The sequence below is a fragment of the Corvus brachyrhynchos genome, unplaced genomic scaffold, assembly GCF_000691975.1.
Source record: "Corvus brachyrhynchos isolate BGI_N302 unplaced genomic scaffold, ASM69197v1 scaffold84, whole genome shotgun sequence".
NCBI classification, from domain to species: domain Eukaryota; kingdom Metazoa; phylum Chordata; class Aves; order Passeriformes; family Corvidae; genus Corvus; species Corvus brachyrhynchos.
In genome coordinates, this window is record NW_008237434.1 from 1,638,481 (window position 1) to 1,661,674 (window position 23,194).

Below are 23,194 nucleotides of genomic sequence, written 5' to 3' on the forward strand. Positions count from 1 at the left end.
CCTGTGTCTGTATCTTCTGCCCTACAGTATCTAGCAGGATGCGGTAAGCGTTGGCCAGGACCCAGCACATGGCAATGAGCTTTTTCTTTTCATCCGTGTTGTTATTGCAGCTTTCCTTCAGATACTTCCTCACCTCAGCTGGATTCTGAATTCATTCAGGAGGGAAGTTCCAGGCTACTGGGTCAGAAAACTGCTTCAGGGTCTGGCCTATGTCCTCCCATATCCCACACCACTTAGGATTTTCCACAACTGGGGCAGGTGTCTGGGCAACCCCTCTGGAAATCTCAGCCCTTATTTTAGACAAGCTGGAGACCACATAGAGAAACCCTGCTAGATAACATCATTAAAAAGTGGTATCTTTAACATCCAGGGGAAACTGGACACTTTCAAAAGGTGACGTGCCAGATCTGAAGGGGAAGAAGGAGATGAAGGGCTGGGAATTATCATCCCCTGCTTTTCCCCTAACAAACTGGGTGTAATTGCTAATACATTCCAAAAGGAAACTACCAGGGCCAGGATGGAAAAACAACATAACATACACATTCTCAATGGTTTCCATTACTTCAGACAAACTTCGAGAAATCACTAACACCAAGCATATTAAAATGGCAGTCCTGATTCTTATTCCTGACTTACAAAAGGTGTAAGCCAGGGACCTGACTGCCCATAGCTGTGGACATGTACTTATGGTTAGGTTCCACAGAAAAACTATTAAACAGTGTGGTTTTACTGATGTGAACTCACTACAAAAGTTATTCAAACCAAAATGTTTTTTTCCGCTTTCACGTGCCCCTTAAGTTGGGCACCAAATTTATTTCTCGGTTTTGGAGACAGAACTTAAGGAGGAAACACTCTGGAGTGAGCGTCTCCTCCAAAGGGAAAAGGGCCTCTCCCCTTTTCCTCTACCAATAAGACAAGTGGGTCACAGCAGGTGAAAGTGGAAAAAAACCAAACTGTTTATTAACACCAAACAAAACAAAAGGAAACAGGGGAAAAAAACCCCTCAAAATACAACAAATTCCGGGAGAGGGAACAGAGACACAGTCTCGGACCAGCCGGGGCCACCTCCAGGCTCCCCGGATCGGTGAGGACGGAAGGGAGGCAAGGGGGGAAGGGAAGGGAAAAAGAACAAGACAAACCAACAGAACCTTTTTCCCGCTAGCCAGAACACAAACCCAAAGAGCAGCACAGCGCTCCCAGCACTCCCTCCCGAGCCCCAGAGACCCCCGAGCCGTGGGGCTGAACCGTTCAATGCCCCCTCGGGTCCATGGCTCTGACCCCGGCCCCAGGTCCATCTTAAAGGCACAGCGTCCTTGGGCATTGAGCGGACGGTTAAGGAATAAAGCGGCTTCATAACGTCACTTGGGTTTTGCTGAGATCATGTGATAAATACAAATGTCTGCTTTGAAAGGATTTTTTTCCTTGCCTCTGGGGTGACTTACTTCCTGGCAGAGAGCAGTGAAACTGTATATCATAGGTGAATGCTTTTACTGGTTTGAGTACCAGACTTGACTGTAGGTTTTGCTCCTGGTCTGCTTAGATATGCTAGAAATACGTTCTCCTGTCTGTGGAGTGGAGTCCTTTGAAGGACTGGAGTTAAAAAGTACTGTAAGACTTATGCACATTTAAATGTACATCTTCTAAAGAGTTAAAAAGATTAGATTTTACCTTCTTAAGTACTGGCAGAAAATATGTTTAGTGTTAGAGAGGAGCTGGAATTTGCGTCAACTGGAATTTGTGTTTTTCCAGAGTACTATTGTATCTGGTAATAATGTTCACTACCTGTGTACAGTTGGTCTTGAGAACTCCTTGAAGTATGGATCTAAAAACTGTAAAAGTTTCACAGGACTGACATCTCACTGTGAAATTTTAGTGGGGGTTGCATTTTTGCAACTTGTTTTTTATCCATTTCCCATCCGCTGTCATTACATTCTGTATGAAACTGCAAAATGATAGGATGCAGTGTGTCTTCTGGCAATGGTGTGAAAATGTGAGGATTTCTTTGTGAAACAAAGTTTAGTTTATAGTAAACTCTGATAAATAGTAACTTGTGATGGAAAATAGTTGTTGAAATAGCTGTCATACTTTAATGATAGAAATTGCTTATAATATTTTTATTTCAGACACTGCCAGAAGCATCCATATCCAGCTATGCTACCAGCTTGAAAGACAAGACTGCTTTGATTTCGTCTCTTTACAAAGTAATTCAGGAGCCACAGAGTGAAGTGAGTATTTTGGATCTCTCACCCAAAATGTCTGACATAACACTAGCAGAATGAAACCAAGACCTTGCATGCTAGTTAATTGATGAATAGTCGCCTTCAAAAAGTTTGTTCTTAGCAATGACATACTATCATGCGAAAAAAAATTGTAAGTTTTGTAACCTGCTGATCGTAGGTAATCCTGTAGGTCACATTCATGGGCTTCAGGACTTGGATATAGAATAGAAAAATACATTAAGGAATTGAAAAGATGTTTGTGTCTGACAGAATTCTTTCTGTAATTATCACTTGAATGTGGATCTCTGGGTGTCAGAAGCTTGTCTATTACAGTGGAAGAGAAAAAAGTTAGGTTAGCTATCCTTTTTAAATTGTTCCTTAGGTTTTAGGTTCTTTATTGTTTGAAATACATACAATATAAAGACAAGGATTTATACAGTGGATGTACCCCTACTGAAATGATGGCAAGATACGAAAAAAATGGTGGGGAAAGGGGCAGCTTTTCTCAGTACCGGTACCAAGAAGGTTCCACATCCCATGACTGCCCTTGTTTTAAAGTGTCCGGGTGTGTTCAGAACATCCTGAGCTGAGTTTAGTTGTGTGTTGTTAACTGCTTTCTACCATCCAGAAATCCTTTTGTGCATTATTTTAAAATTGCACCAAATCCTTGATTCCTCTTCTGAAAAGACCCAAGGCATCTTTCCAAAGTTTGAGATTATGCAAATACTAAAGGTCAGAGGATAAAATGCTTTCAGTTAATGCTTTTAGAGAGAATGCTGATAGTGAAACTCCCAGGTTGTCCAGCAAAGAACAAATGTAATTTTAATTTGCTGCTCAGAAAGGCATTCTGAGTCATTCCAACTACTGAGTCAAGCCTGTCTGGTCTTCAGAATGTGTATCAAAATGTAAATTAATCAGATGAGTCTCCCTGTTGATAGCCTAATTAATACTTTCATATGTTCTTTGATTTCTTACTAGTTCTGGCTATCACTAGGTTTCTCAGGGGCCTTAGCAGCAGGATTCTGCTGCTAATTCTGCTTGAAAAGGTTCTTGGGATAATTCCAGGGGCAAGGTATTTCTCTGTTAGTGAGACTTTGAATTGAAATGAAAAGCCGGTGCTGACACTGAGTGTTGGGCTGTCTTGGGAAGAAGTCCTAACATCTTTTTTGGGCCGTTCCCCAAGTAGCTGGTATTTTGTGGAAGAGGCGACTTGGATCTTTCCACATTGTGAAAATAATTACAAACTAGCAGTTAAAAAGAAGAGTAATATCTTTTAACTGTTCTTTGAGATCTGTTTGCTGCATTGTGTAATGTCAGCTTGCTGGCCTCTCTTATCTCATGGATGTGTGCTGCAAAGGGGAAGGATTAATGCCTCAACACTACAAATACTGCTGGGTTTAAAAGTGGACAAACAACCCCATTTGTACACCTTCGAATATATGTACTTATAATAATTATCAGTACTGTAAAATTGTCATTCATCTTGTTTTGCGGGATGGATGTGTTCTTTTTTTTAAGCATTTGAAAACTAATCATGTGTATTTGCATCTGTAACTGCATTTTCCTGCTAGTTCATATTTTCTTTTCATATGGGTTGTTTTGGCTTGCTTTTCCAAAAAATTAATTACCCATTTGTAAGATAAATGTACTACTTGTTTAACATCCACTGCATAGTAGCTGCATAGACTATGTTAGTTGCTTTTGAGGTTCCTGGGCCACTACTAGGTGAAAAAGGTAGTTCAATGAAGGGAGAGTCTTCAGAAGATGAGAAGATTTAAAGGACTTATAACTGACTAAAAACTCCCAACAGTAAAAAATAATTAAATAAATATGTGACAGGTTTTTCTTCAAACATTGAAGATTTTCTGCTTTTTACTTAAAACACTCTTGCTGTCTTTTTAGATAGGAGCCATGCAGGCATTTGCATTAGGAAACAGCAAGCGTTTGGAGTGTCTAACACACTTGGGTGCAGCTTAAAAGGACGAGGGATGAAATTGCTTGGACATTCTTCTGTTTCAGCATTAAAAAATGTTTCATACCTTTTAGAACTTTGCAGTTCAAAATGGTATCTTGAAACAGCAACAGTCATTAGTGTGTTTTGATATTAGGTTGTAGCATGTGGTGGCATTTTGAGGAAGAAAACCTGGTTTTGTACTGATTACGCATTAAATGTGCTGATACAAAGCTGTCTCAAGTGAGATAACGATGTAAACATGGATACCTTTCACAGCTATTTATGTGCCTTTTAAAGTTCAAACACATCATTCAGAGCTGATACTTCATTACGGGAAGGATGCAAATTGTGTGAAAAATGTAAGCTGAAGATGGAATGCAGATCTGCTGGTAAAGTTTTCTAGAAGGATCGTTGCTGTACTGCTCTTAAAACTGGTGACTAATTTAGCTCAGCGTGGCTTTTTTGCCTTTACTGTAGATTTTTCAGAGATGGTTTTTCCCTAAGTGAAGCTATATCTCTCAGAAGCTAAAAGTTCCTCTTTTTTTAGAATGGATCAGATTGTCCCAGATTACTTCTTAAAAAAGAACTCAAATCTGCTAAGATCTTTAAGTTTCAGAAGTAACTTTGGGAGTTAAGAAATGTTGACTTGACTTTTTTTTGTGTTCAGGAGGAAAAGCTTAAGAAAGCAAGCAGGTATTTTTCTAGCACGGTCTTCTGGTCATTTTACCTCCTTTGCTTCAATAAAGGGATGAATATAGAATTTGCTTCCTTATTTTTCTACAAACTTACTATACTAGAACTAAAGTTGTGACCTAGACAAATAGCAGAACTGAGTTTAGTAGTTCAGCTGGCTTTGAAAGTACCTGCTGATTTGACAATATTTTCTTACTGGAGAAAATTAGGGAATCTCCTAATTTCCGTACATTGACATGTAGTGGTTAACACAGTGCTTCATCCTTATAGCAGAGGTAGGTGGTAGCACAAGAAGGCACGTTAAATCCAGGGACACAGTGCAGGCTGATAGCATCATTGTTTTAAAATCTTTTTTTAACTTGATCTAGCTCAGTGCATTACTTCCAGTTCAGTGTTTTACATCCATTTGTATCTTAGCTTAACAAATTTGATTCTAAAATTACTCTTGAGCTTCCCATTTCTGTCTCAAATGTATAAATACATTGAAGCTTCTAGAAGATTTTAATGAGAGTGGGAAAATAAACTGATTCTGTTGTGTAGTAAGTTTTTGTAATACTTGGAATTTAAGTGTTATACGGCTCTTGTCACTAGGTGGGTAAAGCTTCTAGCAATTTTTGTGTATTTTTTGACCTTGTGACCTTTTGTTCAGGTATTTTTCCTGTATATTAGAGAAATTGAGTGCATGGTATGAGGTGTGTGATAACTATCCTCTATTTGTGCCTTTGAGGCTGGAGGAAGTGAGTCAAAAATGAGGCAAAGCAGCCACTGGAATTTTTTATTCACATGGGATGAATGGCTTTACGTTTATCATCCAAAAGTATGCTATGAGCATGAAGGTTTGTAAGGTGACTTGAGCAGTTATTGTATCAGTCACTCCCTAATAAATAAAATGTCATTTTTATCAGTTTACAGTTTTGGCTAAAGGATTGATCCAGACAAAGTTGCAGATTTTTGTAATGTTTTATTCATTCGCAATTGTAACTTGTATTTCAGCTTCTGGAGCCAGTTTGCCATCAGCTCTTTGAGTTCTATCGCAGTGGTGAGGAACAATTGCTACGGTTTACGCTGCAGTTTCTGCCAGAATTGATGTGGTGCTATCTTGCTGTCTCAGCCAGCAGAGATTTGCAGAGCAGTGGATGCATAGAGGCTCTTCTCCTAGGAGTTTATAACTTGGTTTGTATTTCAAGATTTTGTTTCAGAATTGAAATGAAGTGATTATTTCAGTCTCAACTCTTCAAATTAGTGTCCGTCAGAAATCTACAACATGAACTTTCATTCTTTGGTCAATATTTTCTCTGCTCCTTCTGTGGTTCTTAAATTTTTTATTCCTTATTTCTTGGTATGGTGATTAAACTCACATTCTGCTTGAGAACTTTTCGAGGCACTGCTTTTGAAATTGTTGCCTGTATTTTCTGGGATATTTTGACTATCTAGACTAAAACCACAAGAAAATTACATTCAACTAATACTTGACTGCTGAACAGATTGCTTAGCTTTGAGAAATTAAAGGTCTCCATTTTGAAATAACCTTGACATTTAAAAAATATTTTACATGAAAATATCGTGTTTGTTGCTATATCTGTGCTTTGAAGAACAGAATTAATAAGGAACCCTTAAAAGCACCATATTTTAGTCTTTTTATGGTTATTTTAAAATACTTAGTGTTTTATTATGTCTGTTGGAGTTCTTGTTAGTGTAGTTTCTTCTGGTGGTTTTAGGAAGGCTTTTTGTGAAGTGAAATAGTGATGAACTTCAAGTCTCCTCATTCTGAAAATGTGGAGAAGGCAGCTGCTATCCATCTTCTAGAAATAATCACAGGTGTCTTCACCAAGCAAGTGAAAACGTTTTTTTCACCCAGGAGTCTAATTTGAAAGACCTGAGCCCTGTTCCACTCCTCTTGAGGCAGAGTACAGGCTTCCTGCCTGTTTCTGTATGCTTAGTTGTATCTGACAAGAAGAACGTTCCTGAAAAGCTTTTGATCTTATCTTATGCCTTAAGGCGATTCACTCCTTTATATCCATGATGAAGTCATGGAATAATAAGATGGTTCATGGATGTGGCTGTAATCACTTGTTTTTCTCCCAGAAGAGATTACATTTACAGTTAAGCTTGAAACCAGTCTGGTAACATCCTCTCTTAGCTGTGAACAGTTTCTTTCTCAATTAGTAACTCAGCTTTCCATCTCCAGCTGCCCCAGGTCATAAGAATTCCACAGCAAGCTTCTCTAGGAAGGTGTAGATCAGTGTGACTTTTGGGAACTTTTTTCCCCATTCTGCTTTAAGACATAATGAATGCTTCTGGTAGAACAGTGCCACAGTACTCACGCTGACTTCTTCCCTGCTGTTGATGTCGTATAAAATTTATAACAGAAACAATCATGATGGTATTGTTCTTTAGTATACAGGTTGAAAAGGTAGTAGGTGACCTGCTTAGATACTTATTTTCTCTTTAACCAACTACTTTTATGTTTTCAAAACCGAGGAAATACGAAGCCTAATATAAATAATAATTCCTATGTAAATACGTACGGTGGACTCTTGGAAACTTAACATGTTCAGTTGGAGTCCTGCAGTTTCTTACTGAAGGAAAACAAAAAATGAAAAATACTGCTTAGAATAATTTTAAATTGGTTACATCGTGAGGGGCATGGAATTATTGTGGCTGAACCTTGAGATCATGAACTGGTTTGTTCTACCTTCAGCTTAGGGACTGTGGTAGTGCATGCAGTTGAAATTTTTTGCTTTCGTAGCTGTAGTTTTCAGGGCTTTTTTTAATACACTTCAGATCTTGAAATGCACTCCTGAAACTTAATTACAAATCTGATTAGAATGAAGAATACAAATATTAATATTTTTAGAATTTAGAAATTTGGATGTAGCCATTTTCTTTTCCTTTCTCCTATATTTTGAGGAACATCTTTTCCACATTGATGCAGGAACAATATTAAAAACTAAAGTATTAGTGGTTTATGTGGAAAGTGGAGGAGCTGTGCAGCTTTTCAGAAGAAACAGCTCTTTGTGCCTTTTTGATCCTTTTCAGTCTTCCTTTACCACTTCATATTTTCTTTTAAGACAGGAGATTTAATAATTACTATGTGAAGCTAGACCTCCAGCCTTCCCAAGGCATGGGCGTTAGGAGACACTGAAACTTCTCTCTAATTATTGCTTCTGGATATATGAAATCAGCTGCTGAAAATTAGAGAAGAGAAAAGTAAAATCTAGCGTGTGGTGTTTGTTACTGGTCAAGTCTGCTTTGGATCTTTGGAAGTTTTTAATTTGAAATACTCCAGTGCTCTTCTGTGGTGCAAAACCACATCTTGTTTTGCCTTACCCTTTAGTCTACTACTGTGGTGGTATCTTTCAGGAAAGTAGCTTCTCTAAAGCTTTGCATCCATGCTTCTTTTAATTCCATAGAGAGTTACCAGACTTGGGCTTTTGCAAATGCTGTGGTCTGCTGCTGTCAAATCATATGAGGCTGCCATCATTCCAGAGCTGTAATATTTCTAAAACAAATTACTCGTAGAGTGATTACTTGATGGTTAATAGTTTTCAGAACAGAACTATTGATTGTTAACCTTCACAATTAATAAATAGTGTATAATTAAAGAAAGATAATGCTGTTTAAATATGATGTTTACTGTTATTGTTTTTAAGGTGGATTATGCATGCAAATGGATGTACCCCTTGGCTAGTTATTTGAAGAGTTTTCATAAACAAACAAAATGTGCTGTGATAGAAAGCAAATAGAGAGATAATTTCCAGCTTGCAGCTTGGATTGTTACAGTATCCCTATCAGTCCTTATAATAGCATTTAACATTTTTGGATGTCTGTTTTCTGTAGTACAGTGTAACCATTGGTATCTTCTGTATTTTTCAGGAGATAGTTGACAAAGAGGGACATAGCAAAGTGCTGAGTTTCACAATTCCATCTTTGTCCAAACCTTCTGTCTATCATGAAGTAAGTAACACCTACAAAGTGAAATTCCTGATTGAGAAGGGCAGTATGCTTTGGAGGCCTGTTTGTTAAGAGCAAAAGTGAAAAGTAGTTTTAACATGTTGTATGATGACATAGGAACATGTTTGTCAGATTTCTGAGTACTGCTGACTGGTCTCTGAGGCCTTTCCAAGATTGAATAGTCATAATTCCAATCCCGTGCAGCAAGTATGTTTTTGGTTTTTTTTTCTGAAGCCATATACCTTATCTGGTGTAAAATGACTTCTCTAAACAGTCAGATAACCTTAAACCTGTTGAAAATTCATACATAAATATGGTGACGCTTATTATTGTCTATTTTCACTTGCATTATAGCAAGATTTAAGGTGGACGTGCTCTGAATGACCCTTTTTTCCTTTAGCCTTCCAGCATTGGCTCTATGGCTCTCACTGAAGGAGCTTTGTCACAGCATGGCTTGTCCAGGGTTGTGTACAGTGGACCTCATCCTCAGAGGGAGATGCTGACAGCCCAGAACAGGTGAAATTGTATCACAAGACTTTGTTTGAGGGTCCGTAACGGATCTGAGCTTCTAATTTTTAGTACAGTTGTAGACTGAAGGAGAATAGGTGTATGTTGTGTTTTGTCATGTGCTTTTTTGTTTCTAAACACGTGTAAATGTAGATGCAGAAAGATCAGCAGGGCATGTAGAGGAAAAGCTTATGCAGTTTTTGATTTTATTGAAATGCAATGCCAAATCTGTTCAAATAACTCTTAAAAATTCCATGTAAACTTGTTTTCTTTTAAAGAATAAAATTGGTAATGGAATTCCAATGTTTCTTTCAAATCCCAGGTTTGAAGTGCTGACTTTCCTTCTGCTCTGTTACAATGCTGCCTTAAGCTACATGCCTGCAATGTCTCTTCAGTCATTGTGTCAGATTTGTTCAAGGTAATTTCTGTAGGTTGTTTACACTTAAAATGGCATTTCCAACTTGAAAGGCCATCCGTTTAGACTTTTTCTATAAAAACAAGCTTCAAGTTCCCAAAGGCTGCTTTTAAACTTGGCTTCTTTTCATAAGTGTTTACAGCTGCATTATTTGCTATTGAAGTATCTCTTATGTAACTTTGGGTTGAGATCTCAAAATGGGGAAACAGTAACCTGGTTTATATGCAGGTTAAGCTTCTTCCTTAAGAGGAGAAGTCAAAGGGAACTGTTTTTTTTTTTCTAATAACAGCAGTTGTAGTTCTGTTAACTAAAGAAAACCAGAAACATTTTTTAAAATTGTGGTGTATTTTGCATTGCAAGTTTGCTAAATAAATTTGGATGCTGTGCAGGTTGAAACTTTCTTGAAATTATAGTAGGTGTTAAAACTAAAAATACATTAATTTTTATGGATACGTTGAGCATTTCCAAAATCAGCTGTTGCTTCAAAAAACCAAAATAACAACGCCAACACCCCCCCACCCCGACCTCAAAACAAAACAGCTCAGCTTTAATTACAGTGCCTATTTTTTGATCAATTTCTTTTTTCAAATAAGAGAAACGGGTAGTAAACATGTTTGTCTCTAGATTTTCAAAAGTGGACTGTAGGTTAAGGGAAAAATTAGAATGCTCTCCTTAACCCAGGAAACCCAAGAGACCCAGAAGTCAACTGCAGCAACTTTCTTCTAGTTGTAGTTCGTAGTTCTCTCACAACTAAAGCATGATAATGTTTTGCCTGCAAGATTTCCTTCTCTTCAAAGGAGGCAAGAGACCTTGGAGTGTTTGGCAATATTTACAAGAGTCTTTACAAGATCTCTGTTAGATAAACTGCTCTAAAATATGAGGTAAAACATGTTTAGAAGCTAAGGATTGAGGAAAGGAGGCTGATGTTGCTTATTCTGCTTGATTAAGTTTTGATTGTATTTGGAATAAATAATTTTTAAAGCATCCAAAAAAACCACAAGCAAGTTACCAGTAGATGCAAGCAAGTCTTTCTACTTCAAAATGCTGAATGTTTGGGTACTGAATTATTTAATGCTATACAATTTAACTTCTTTCATAGTTCTTCATTCCTGACTGGTTTTGTCATTCTTGTTTCTCTGCTTACTGAAAATCTTACCCTGACAGCATATTAGAATAGACAGCATGTTAGAATATGGGGAATATGTGTCAGAAGTCCAGAATATTTTTAAGTGTCTTGTTTGGATGTGGTGGAATTTATATTCTGCTATTTAAAGATAAAGAATAACTCTGTTAATTGGTTTGAGTAATGTGGAATTTAGGGATTTTTCTTTAAGATCTACAATGAATGTGCTTTCTTCTAGTAAGTCTAATTCAATTTTTATCACTTTCCTAAATTACAAACATGGATTGTCAATATGAAAACTACAGCACAAAGTATTTTGTGCTGATCTCAAGTAGTAAATCCAAATTTTTTTGCATTGGGGCAGTTACTAAGTTTCTCTTCATAAGAATGTTATCTTACTTGTATGTCATTCTTGCATTTTTAGAAGAAGTAACTCAAGGCTTCTAAAAACTAATCAACACTGGTGAAGTATTGAAAGTACATAAACCACAAAGGGGGTTCCACAGTACTTACTAATGACAACTGTATGATTTCTTTAGAATTTGTGTCTGTGGATATCCTCGCCAACAAGTGAGAAAGTACAAGGGAGTCAACAGCAGGATTCCAGTTTCATCTGAATTCATGGTGCAAATGCTAACAGGGATCTATTATGCCTTGTAAGTTGATTTTTTTTTTTTTCTAATATGCATACAAGATAGAGAAATGCCAGCCTAATTTGTGTACTTGTTCAGACATGCTACCTTGGGGCCATTTCATTTTCTAGTGGGCAGATGTTGTGTCTAGTGGTAAGGTCCTTGGGAAGAGACAGTAGCTGGATGAAGTTACCTGTGTCATGCTGGGAAAGATGGTTAGAGCAGCACTTGATAGGTGTAACTGCTGATGGGAAGAAAATACTGTAAAAAGCCTTTTCCAGCCATTGTCTGCTGTCCACATCTTTGCATGGTTAGTTTTGATGTCAGTCTAGTTATAGAAAAGGGGTTTTATTTTTTTTTAAATGAAATGCTGATGTCATCTACCATTTGATAGTCATGTTAATATGTGAAATTAGTTTCTTTCTTAATTACTTTCTTAGTAACTGAAATAATTGGAGACTAGTAATACAGGAATACTCAAAAGGTGGAGTAATATTAAAAATTCCTGTTTGTTTTTCAGAATATTTCATGAGTAGCTGATCAACAGCTAATAATACAATTCTTAAACTGCTTGGAATGGCCAGTGAAAATAAAACTTCAAAGTTTGAAGTTTTGAAGATGCTACTTCAAAGTTCTCTAAATAGCAAGCTTACTGCTAACAAACACAAGTAGTTCCAATCCTCTAAACTGAACTCTTAAGGAACAGCAGATATGTGAGGGCTTTGTGACCAAGAAGGTTGATCTGTTGATGCTTATTATTATGTATAATTTTACCTTTGCAGTTATAATGGAGAATGGGATCTGGCTCGTAAAGCTATGGATGATGTTTTGTATAGAGCACAGCTTGAACTGTATCCAGAACCTCTGCTGGTAGGTATTTTATTTCAGCAGTTTGTTGAGTAAAATTTTTAGCTTGGGAAATGCTTCCTGTGAACATGCATGATACAAGATGATACCAGGAACCTAAATCTGTGCTTGTGCACACAGCTCGATCTGTAAGTGCACACTACACAGGGCTTTTCACTCCACTTAATTACGGTGTCATGTTTCCTAGTGACCAAGCTGTTTTCAGTAGAACACTTCTGAGCCTTCAGAACTAAGATAATAGTGCAGCAGAACTCTGAAGGAGTAGCCACATCTGGAAACTAGAAACTTTGTTTTAAGAAAGTGGGAAGTATTAGTTCTGAGAGCTAATTGCAGTCAGCATTCTTTATAGGCCATGCGAAAGGGGGGCGTGCTTTTTGACCATAAATTGGAATTGTACAGAGTATTCTTCTTGAAATAGTAAGAATCTCCAACAGAATTCTTGGACCTTTGTGATAAGAACTTAAGTGCATCTCTTCTGTTCTAGGTTGCTAATGCAATAAAAGCTTCACTGCCTCAGGGTGCCATGAAATCTAGTAAAGAAGGTACAAGATGTATTCAGGTTGAAATTACACCTACTTCATCCAGAATATCAAGAAATGCAGTGACTAGCATGTCTATAAGAGGGCATAGATGGAAAAGGCATGGTAAGAAACACATTTTGCAATGAATTCTTTTCCCATGGTTTTAAAAGAATATTGAGAATTTTATTATTTCACATATTTATTGCTTATAGGCAAGCAGCAACTTGGAGAATTTTATTTTCTTGACTGGTGAATGGGAATCTCAATACAGTTCAGATGAAGTATATTGTTTATTTACTTAACCATGGTTTAAAAAAAATGCAGCACACACAAACCCTTTTTGTTAAAGGGAGGTGTACACAATTACTGCTCTCTTTGAAAATGATGTTCCTGCTTTCTTCTGGAAAGTAGTTTCTAGTACTTGAAGCAAAGTAAATATTTAACAGCTTTATCACAGAACATCATCTGTCTTAAAGTACTTAAATAAAAATTGGAATTAAGGGTAGAGGGATAAATTACAATGTTTTGGTGTTGTGGTTTAACCCCACACAACAACTAAGCTGCATACAGCCACTTACTCACTCCTACAGTGGGATGGGGGAGAGAATTGGAAGAGTAAAAGTGAGAAATCTTGTTGAAACAAAGCCAGTTAATGAGATAAAGTAAAAGCTGTGCCTGCAAGCAAAACAAAATGGGGAATTAATTCACCACTTCCCATGGGCAGGCAGGAGTTCAGCCATGCCCAGGGAAGCAGAGCTCCATCATGCCTAACAGTTACTTGGGAGGACAAACACCAAATATCCCCCCTCTTCCTTCTTCCTCCCCTAGCTTTATACACTGAGTATGATGTCACATGGTCTGGAATACCCCTTGGGTCAGTTGGGGGCAGCTGTCCCAGCTGTGTCCCTTCCCACCTTTTTATGCACCCCCAGCCTGCTCATTGGTGGGGTGGGATGAGGAGCAGAAAAGGCCTTGGATCTGTGCAAGTGCAGCTCAGCAATAACAAAAATATCCCTGCATCAACAAAATATCAACACAATTTCCATCCCAGATCCAAAACACAGCCTCATACCAGCTACTGTGAAGAAAATTCACTCCGTTCCAGCCAAAACCTATGTATTTGGGCAGACTAGTGTGAGGGCTTCCACAAAGCAGAACACAAGTCTGGGCTGAAAAGCAGGAAAAAGTGGTGCCGAATGTACTGCAGAAGCAGCAGTACCAGCAAGAGATGCTGTGGGTCTAAATGTTGTATTTCACTACCCTTGCCACCTTCAGGTGAAGGAAGAGCTGCTGGACCAGCGATCAGAATTGGCAATGGCCTGTTCTCTTGGGATTGTAATCCTAGTAATAGGCTAAGTGTGTGAGTGTAGATAAGACTGCTTTTCTAATAGGTTCACTGAAGATTTTTTAGTACCATTAAAATTTCTGTAGGATGTGTAGTCTGTGAGCTTTTGTAGCATATGGACAGTTCAGTTAGAAAAATGTTGCCAAGTTACTTGTCATAAATTGGCCAAGAGGTAATTCAGGTAAGGGTTGAGAAATGCTTGGTGGTAGAACACATTTGTGGTGGTAGTACCAATAGTAAGCTGCCAGAGGGGGGGAAGGACAAAGAAGAAAGGTAAAATAACCAAATTTTATTTCAATTAATCAAAAACTGCTTAAAACTATCAGACAGACCAGAGGAGCAAAACACTAGTGTCTTTAGTGAGTTGGAGTAGCAGGTCATTACTGACATCTCAAGGCTGCTAAGGACCATTTTATTTTTCTTTCTTCAGCCTTAAATTTATTAAGCACGGACTATTGACCAGATGCGAGAGAACTGTATGCTATCTTAGCTTTTAAATGGACAAACGTCATCTGAAGCTTGGCAATTTTGTTAGGTATTATTTTTGAGTGGTTTTGATGCTTGTTCAAATGAGATGGTGGAGGGTAACACAGAGCAGAGATACTGAGTGCTAGCTCATCCAGAGAAATTGAAAGTGTATTAAAATAAACGTTCCCTTTGTGTTTACAGGAGACCAAAATGTTACAAAATGAGTATTGGAGACATCCTTATAAGAATGCAAAATTTTCAGCAAATACAGAAATAGAGAAGTTTTTACAGTTACTGCCTCCTTGCAGGGAGTGTGGCTTGGTGAAGTTCAAGGAAAAAAGTGTGGGACAAGTGTGCCCTGCAGGAAATAACAGTAAGGTGAAAGGGAAATGAGAATGCCAGTTGAACTCAGAAGTGGGGTGGAATGCTGTGTTTCATAAGAGTCTTATAAAGTAGGACAAGTTGAGAGAAACAGCAATAATCTAGTTAGGGTGATCCAAGCAAGGAGTAGTCAATGTTCAGGGATGAAGATTGAAGGACTTTCTCAAAACAGCTCATGTGAACATTTTGTTTGGGTTTCTGGGGAAAAGCTAGATTTGTCTCAACAGTGGAGGATTTAATGAAGAGGAAGAAAATCACTTGGTGTTAGGGTGGGTTGGAGTGGAATGTGTGGCAGGTTGTGGGAGTAGTGGTAAATTTGAAGCCTATGCAAATATTAGGCTAATTTAGAGTCCAAAGCTGAATCTGTGGTATCTAGCTAAGTGACTGCCAATTGTGTTGTTTCAAATGGTAAATGTTCCATGCGTAAATCACTTTGGCTAATCTCCTCAAAATTTTCATTATAAAATCTTAACAAAACTTTGGTTTGTGACTTAGAAGGCCTTTTTAAAGTCCGAGTGGATGGTAACCCATTTTCAAAATTCTGAATTCAGTGCCACACAATTCCTGAGGAAAGAAGGATACGAAATACATCTTCAGGGTCGGCGTGCAGAAAGAATAACAAGGCTTGTGCTTAGAGATCCTTGCTTGAATTAAAATGAATACTGGAATTGGTAGAAATTAGATGACACACCTTGCACCTCCTGACCATTATTCTCTCTCTCTCTCTCTCTCTCTCTCTCACAGTGTAAGGGGAAAAATGTATTTGGGGGGTTATTCTTATTTTTAAAATAATAAAAATGAGTCTAAATGGATTAGGAAGTCAGAGGAGACAGCTGAGAGGTATTTGTTGTTATACATTATGTGGACTCGGAGATCTGATGAAGCAAATTATCTCTTGGGGAAGCAAGGGCAGCAATTTTCAGTCACTAATTTTGTGTAAAATAAAATAGAAGAATCCCAGTGAATCACATTTCCAGCTGAGAAGCATGGGCTTTTTTTTATCTTTTAAATAATTGATTTTACTATAAAAGTTTTCAGACATTAGATCTTGCTAGCCTTTGCTAGAACTCTAGATTGAAGTAAGTTTTGAATAAAGCTTGACTCCTCTTGTGATACTTAACCCTGTAATTTGTTCATTAAGAGCAAGTTACTTAAAAGGACTTTTTAAATTCAATTAGTATTGTGAATTCAGACTTTACAGATAGGTAGGTAGGTACCTTAGAGGTACTAAAGGTGAGGGTGATTTGCAAAATGGATCCATCTAATCACAAATGGGTAGCATTTATAGAGTGAGCTGATACTAGCCACTACTTAGCAACAAATTATTTAGTGCTGTTGGATTGCCTGTAAATTATCACAGCGGAAGGGGAGCATTAGCTCTTTCGTGTAGAGGTGTGTGTAACAGAAACACTCTGATGTAACAGGCTGAGAAGAGCTAACCAGATGTTGGTAAGATAGTAACACAAGAACAAAGACGTCAACTAGCAAAGAAGGACAAGAAGTTACTTTTTTCTTCATTGCAGAAATTGACTTCCATGTAGCACACAGGGTTTAGAAATACTAGTCTTTGAATTCTCTCTGTGGAATTTTCTTACTTTTTTTTTTTTTTAACAGTATTAATTCCTGAAATAATTGTAACTTGCAAGAATCTGAAATTAATGCTAATCTTGGGGTATAAGCCTGATGCTTTTATGCTAATTAAATATGCTAACACAGTTGTGCAGGACATGCAGCTTGAGCTTGTGGGAGTTAAAATTGAATTACAATCTGAATGGGCAGTTTGCCTTTGCAGACTGAGGTAAATAATCTAGGCAAGTGTAGTAAAAAGGTAGACTGTAATTTTGAATTAAGTTTTAGCAGTTAGCAAACTTGAAATGCATTTATCAGGGTTGATTGTACTACTCAAAGCGTTCTGAAATGTGGCACCAAATTCATTTTCCTTCAACTGCTATGGGTGTATTTATGTTAACATTCAAACTGACATAATTACTCAGTTTTGTCTCTACACTATCCAGCAATGTCCTTGGTTTTCTCTTTTGCTACATTACCTTGTGCACTGGGTATTAATATCTCTCTCTTCAAGGCTAGACCCCCAGAGCTGTCCATCTTGAAAGCAGTGTTATCTTCGCAACCAAGCACTATGAAGCTGAGAGTTTGGTTTGGATGGTTTTAAGAGCTGTAAAATAAAGAGAGTTTGCTGCTCTAAAGGGCATGGATTGTGTCGTCTTATCCCTGCCCAGAGACTGTAGGTGCTATGGTAGACAGTGTTAATGGGAGCTGAGATACCCAGCATCCCATTTTTTCCATTAGTTTCCTCCTGTAGTCAGTTAAACTTGGAGAAAGGTGTATTTCCTTTAGATGTAATGATAATGAGTAAAACTTAATTTTTTGGGGTTTTTTTCCTCAGTTCATTGTAGCAATGGTTACACAGCTGTGGGAATGCAGCAATGGTGGGTAAAGTGCTGATACCACAGCAAGATGTTTCATTTAGAAATGCACACCACCAAATAACAATAACTGTGTTTGCTTTTATACAGAATCTTTTACAAAACAAAACCAATCTTCTTGTTTTTCTGATTTCTGCTGTGTGCTCTGAGTCTTCTTTCTTTGGAGTTGGATAATTGGTGCTTCTCTGCCCTTGGTGGGGAAGGGACTGACAGTTAAACTCTGTTCCGTCCTTCTCTCTCTCTGGGGCAGCAGGAAGGAGTTCTGAAAATTGCTATAGGCAAGGCACATGTTCTTCACCCTGGTGAATTTAGAGTACTGAGGCCAGTCAGAGCATTGGTCTTCTCTCCTCACTAACCTTTCTGCTCCTGTGTTTTTAGGAAAAAAAGGCTATATACAATCACAATTGTTTATTCACATCATTACTATTGCAGTTCATGGTGCTCCTTGTTACCTTTGCTACTAACAATAGAAGACTTTTGCAGAAAGTGCTGTTAGGAGTAAATGGATTTATTTTGAGTTTCCTCCCAAATACCAGGAATTTAGTGGCAAATAGCATCAGTTATTAATGTAATTTCCTTTGGATAGTGCAGCTTGTTAAATAGATGCTTTCATTGGTCATTGATTAATTAGAAAGACTTACGATTATTAGAATTTTCAGGTAAAATAAGGGATAGCTCTTACACCAGGGGACACTGATGTCCATCCCTGCCAGAATAACGTTCTGGCTCAGTTGTGATCAGTGCAGACAGCACAAAGGTAGTGAAAAGCCCAGTGCTGGAGCCCATCTGACCTAGAAGTACACTGTGCCTACACAAGAGTCTTCAGTGAGGGGACAGGAGGAAGAGGGGATCCCCTCGACTTAAAAGCATTAGAGCTGCCACTGTGAAAAATCATCTCATTGTAAATTCCTCTGGTTTTGGACTTCATACTGTCAGTTCAATGTGCTGCCAGCTTCTGTCATGTGCAGTAGCAGACTGGAAGTGTAGTCTGGGTGGTCCTTACTTAATCCTCTGGTCTGAAAGAGCTGCATTACAAATAAAACAGAGATTCAGCTGAGCTTTATTCTGAGCTGTGCATTTTTAGTCTTGTCAAGTTCTGTGCCACAGCGTTCTTCTCCACTAGTTTTTCTGGGGTATCCAGAAATATCTTTCTGGTTGAATATAGTTTTTTGAAATGTAGGAAGAAAATGGAAGTCAAAGTGTGCTTGAGTTGGCTTAGTTGTTTTACTGTTAGTTTTGAGGCTGACCGTGGTGCAGCATCGTGACATTGTACGTGTAGAATTTCTAGTCTTGAATGGTAATACATGAAGTTGATATGCCATTTCATTGTAAAAGCAAGTTTCACTCTAGCATGGTGATACAGAGAATATAGTCATAAAAGGGAATTATGAACTGTTCTTTGGTTTCTGTTAATCTGATTCATGACCCTCAGAAATTTCAGTTTTGAAAGACCAAGTGTGGGCCTTTCCAGTATGTGGTGCAGGCTAGTAACTGGAAGATTGAAGACTGCAACTTTAGAAATAAAGCAAAATTCCATACTTGCTAATGTTGCTAATTAACAAGAGGTTAATATGTGTACATCTGCTTTAATTTATAATGCTTAAGTCATCTGTATCTATTGGCTTTTGTTTCATGTTTTGTTTCAGACATCTTTTGTTTGTTTTTTTTTCTTATCCATCTTTAATTCTAGAACAACCAGAGAATGGTAATGATGCTACTGAATTGGGCAACTTTATCATACCTGAGATTAGTGTCACAAGTGTGGCTGGAGAAAGGACCGGGAATGGGGAAAAGAGCAGAGCTCTAGCAGAGAATGATGTTCAGCATTTACAGGGAGTACAGGAAACAGCTACAGATCCTAGAACTGACAGCAAAAGCATGCCAGAAATCAGGAGGCAAAAATCTGTAAGAAAAATGATGGAGGATGGAATAAACTCATCTGGCAGAGTGCAGTTTTAGCAGAGCACTTGTAGCTGCACTCTAAGGTACTGCTGTTGATTGAAAGGGTCACTGCTGCATGTTTCAAGAATTAAAGTATGCAGTTAATATATTTGCATGCGTAATAACACAGTTGCATGTATTGCACACAGCTTTGTGCCACAGACGATAATGACATACTTACAAGTAGATCTATTTAATCTGGAGAGAATACACCAAGACTCAACATGCCTTTGAGTTTATTAAGCATATTTATTTGAGTTTACAAAATCCAGTGATCAATGGTATGAAAAATCCATCAAAATGGATGTAAAAGGTATCTTGCTATGTAACTCAGATTTCCCAAATTCTACCTTTCACGGTGTACTGGAGATCTCATGTGGTGCTTGAGTTTCCAGCTGGTACCACCAGACCTGTGATGCAGAGAGTGACCTTTCAGTCCTAAAGCATTCTTGGGGTTGCTAAACATGCAGGTGCCATATTGGGTGTCCTGGGGCATTGATCACATACCTCTGTAATTAACAAGCTTTGCCAAATTGTGTAGTGGATCACTTGCTCAAAATGAGATTTACACTTTTTTTTTGTTGTGTATGGTACTTTCTAATCTCTAAGTTTCTAATTTCCTGCATGAATTAACAAGACTGCATTTCTTTTTTTTTTCCCTTTCAAAATCACAACAAAATGAGATTGGGGGCATGCTTTTTGATGTAGTTAATGCAGCATTACGTGCTGTAACTCTGTATCCTAATGAACCTTAATTCCAATATGTCATGGAATAGGTAAGTGTTGTCTTCTGTTCTCTGTTCTATTGCTTTATGGCTTCATGCTTATAAATACCAAAATTGAGCAATATGTAAAATCGATGCTTGTGAGACAGTCAATTGCTAATTTTTTATTTCTGTTTCTATCATACAGATAACTCTGAGTTAGCAATTGAAGAAGAACTGATAGAAGTATCTGAAACCGATGAAGGGTTTTACTCCAGGGCTACTTCCAGTACAAGTCAGTCTGCCCTATCTAACAGCAGCACCATGAGCAGCAAGAACCTCTTAGGGAAGAGTCAGAGAAGGTCTGGAGGAAGCAAACCTGGAGGAAAAGAAAAAGAAGGGGAAACCTGCAGAGAGCACTTATCACGAAAACAAACTCAGAGAGCCATGAGTGAGAATCTAGAGCTTGTCTCTCTGAAGAGACTGACACTGACAACCAGCCAGTCCCTGCCTAAGCCTGGCAGCCATAGCCTGGCCAGAACGACCACTACTGTGTTTAGTAAATCCTTTGAACAGGTCAGTGGTGTCACAGTTCCAAATAATCGTGGTGGTGTCTCTGGTACAGAGGCAAACAGGTTTTCAGCTTGCAGTCTTCAGGAGGAAAATTTGATATACGGAACAGAAAGAACAGATCTTCCTATTTTAAGCAAACAACCTAATCAGCAGCGACCTCCTAGTATTAGCATAACTTTGTCAACAGATTGATAATAAATTGGCCAGTATGAAAAATAAATTACTGAGACTTTATCCTGATATTGGTACATTAAGCTTTTTAATATGCCATACATTACTTCCTTAAATCTCAAACCCATAAATTCTCACTTGGCTCATGTTTGACAGTAATAGTGAATAGACAACAGTTATAATTATTTTGAGTCAATTTCTGATAGCTTTACAGCTTCATGAAAAGTTTATACCTTCACCAACTGAACAACCATTAATTGGTTGGTTGTCACTGACCAAGGTGTGTGGCTTCTTACAGATGTACAATGAGGGAACAAATAGAGCCTCTCTCCCAGATTCTGCTTTTTGTCTAACACTTGGCATAGGCAAAACTGCAAGTACTTAGGGTTCTTTTTAGGAGGAGTCTTGCAGGATTGTCATGCAATTTTGGAAGAGCATTGTAAGAACAAACATTGTCATACTTTAGCCATGAGCAAGCTGTGCTTACATGTAAGGTTAAACTAGAGGCATCACTTCAGTGTTTGATGTTCTGGTGGCTTTTGTATTGGTAGTTAGTACATGTTGCAATGTGCATATGTCTTTATTCCTGTATAAGTCCAATTTTAGATGCGTTTTGGTTTACCTGTGTGTCTTCAAAACTGGGCCTAAAATAATACAGCAGCAGTGCTTGTGGCTGGGAGTTATTATCAATTGCTATAGTAGTCACTCTTTAGATTAAAAATTATGCAACAGACTCTTGCTTTAGGATTCTTAAATATCAGTTCCAAAACTACCCCCTGAAAAGTTGGTCATCAGTATTTTTATTGTCTGTGGGGAAGAGATGTGCTTATGTACCAATGTTAGGTAGAAATATGAGCCCTTTGCACTGACTCAAGCAAATCAGGAGTGTGAATGTGCTTAACATGAGTTTCGTGCTTGAGACTAAGAGAATACTACCAAAGGATGTTTACTTTCAGTAACTTGCAAGCACAAAGGGAAATGACAATGTAAATATAACTAGCACTGTAATTCGTAGGGTTTTTTATATCTATTATTTTTCTAGTTTAAAATTCTAAACCAGCAACCTGTTCAAGGTTTTACCTAACCTTTAACCTTCAGTGAATTTGACAATAACTTTTATAATGTTGAGATTTTAATTAAAAATGGACATTAAAAACTTCTTATGCAAAAATCTGAAGCAGCAGTAGCTGACAAAACCACTCCGGTAGCAGTTATTAGCTGATGAACAGACAATATATTATTATGAATGGAGAAACAGGATGAAGAGCTAAGGCATAGTTGCTCCCAACTGTCCAGATATCTGCAGCTGTTAATCCATTATTGTCAAGAACATTGTAAGAAAAACAAACACTAAAATCCTGGTAGACTTTCCCATTTGCCTGGAGATAAGTTTAGATGTTTCTTTTTGACTTAAACTGAAGCACAAGTAACTTAAACAGCTAATGTTATTCAGGTTTATAGCAATTAATAAGTTGGTTAATTAATGAAAGGGTAAGTAAGCTGTATAATTGTTCTAATAAGACCAGAGACAGGAGGTGTACACTCGTGAGAATTCACCAAAGTATGCAGAACAACCCCATCAGCCTGTAGGTGTTGGTATTTACCTGAGAGCCTGAGTTCAAAGGAATGTGCCACAATTTCTCGTTCTTCATTTCGTTGTGTGACACTGTTCTATTCCAGTAATGCAGTACTTCACCTTTTTACAGTGAAGTCTTTTCCTAATTTTACATGAAAACTTGTATTCCTAATGGATAAACTACAAATTTCCCTGTTTAGTTTTTAATACTTTGGCCAGTGAGAAGAACTGGTTCTTCGAGGTTGTTTTTGTAAATACTTTCTACAGTAGAAAATTTAGCCTTTTTTAATAGGTTTTTCTGCGATACACATTAGACAGAGCATTTGTTTCACATTGACTCATGCATCTGGCTGCTGGACATGCTTAACCACGAGCAGCAGCAGGGTGTTAGGCAGCTGATAGTAGGCACTGGCTGTCTCTACACACACTGAATGTAGAGCTCTTCCTTCTCTTGAAATTGGATCTAGATGTTGGAAAGAAACAACCTGCAGAACTTACAGCAGTTTCCTAATCCTTTGCAGGGTCTAAGAGTACACTGGAAAAAAATTGCAGTAATTTAAATTGACGTAAACTAGAATAAATAAATAAAATTGCAGTAGAGAAATATTTGTTATGGTATTAGTTGTGAGGTAGTGTTGAGGGGCTAGAATTTTTGAGAATTCTGCTGGTTTTGGTTTGTTTCATTTAATTCATAATTGTTTCT

The 23,194-nt window shown here is 37.8% G+C and overlaps 1 protein-coding gene across 3 annotated transcripts in view; it reads left to right on the top strand.

The window, feature by feature from the left end:
- FAM126A (family with sequence similarity 126 member A) overlaps positions 1-23,054 on the top strand; it is a 40,179-nt gene extending 17,125 nt beyond the window's left edge. Inside the window, exons 3-12 of one of the 3 annotated variants that reach the window (XM_017731192.1) lie at positions 2,124-2,225; positions 5,860-6,039; positions 8,743-8,823; positions 9,221-9,336; positions 9,650-9,745; positions 11,405-11,521; positions 12,280-12,367; positions 12,849-13,008; positions 19,217-19,431; positions 20,380-20,496. In XM_017731192.1, the coding sequence (XP_017586681.1) occupies positions 2,124-2,225; positions 5,860-6,039; positions 8,743-8,823; positions 9,221-9,336; positions 9,650-9,745; positions 11,405-11,521; positions 12,280-12,367; positions 12,849-13,008; positions 19,217-19,431; positions 20,380-20,394 (1,170 nt within the window). In that variant the 3' untranslated portion in view covers positions 20,395-20,496. Of the gene's footprint in view, positions 1-2,123; positions 2,226-5,859; positions 6,040-8,742; positions 8,824-9,220; positions 9,337-9,649; positions 9,746-11,404; positions 11,522-12,279; positions 12,368-12,848; positions 13,009-19,216; positions 19,512-20,379 lie in introns of all 3 variants that reach the window. The other 2 variants (XM_017731191.1, XM_008631342.2) reach the window with 2 other exon arrangements.
- Positions 23,055-23,194: the final 140 nt, after the last annotated feature.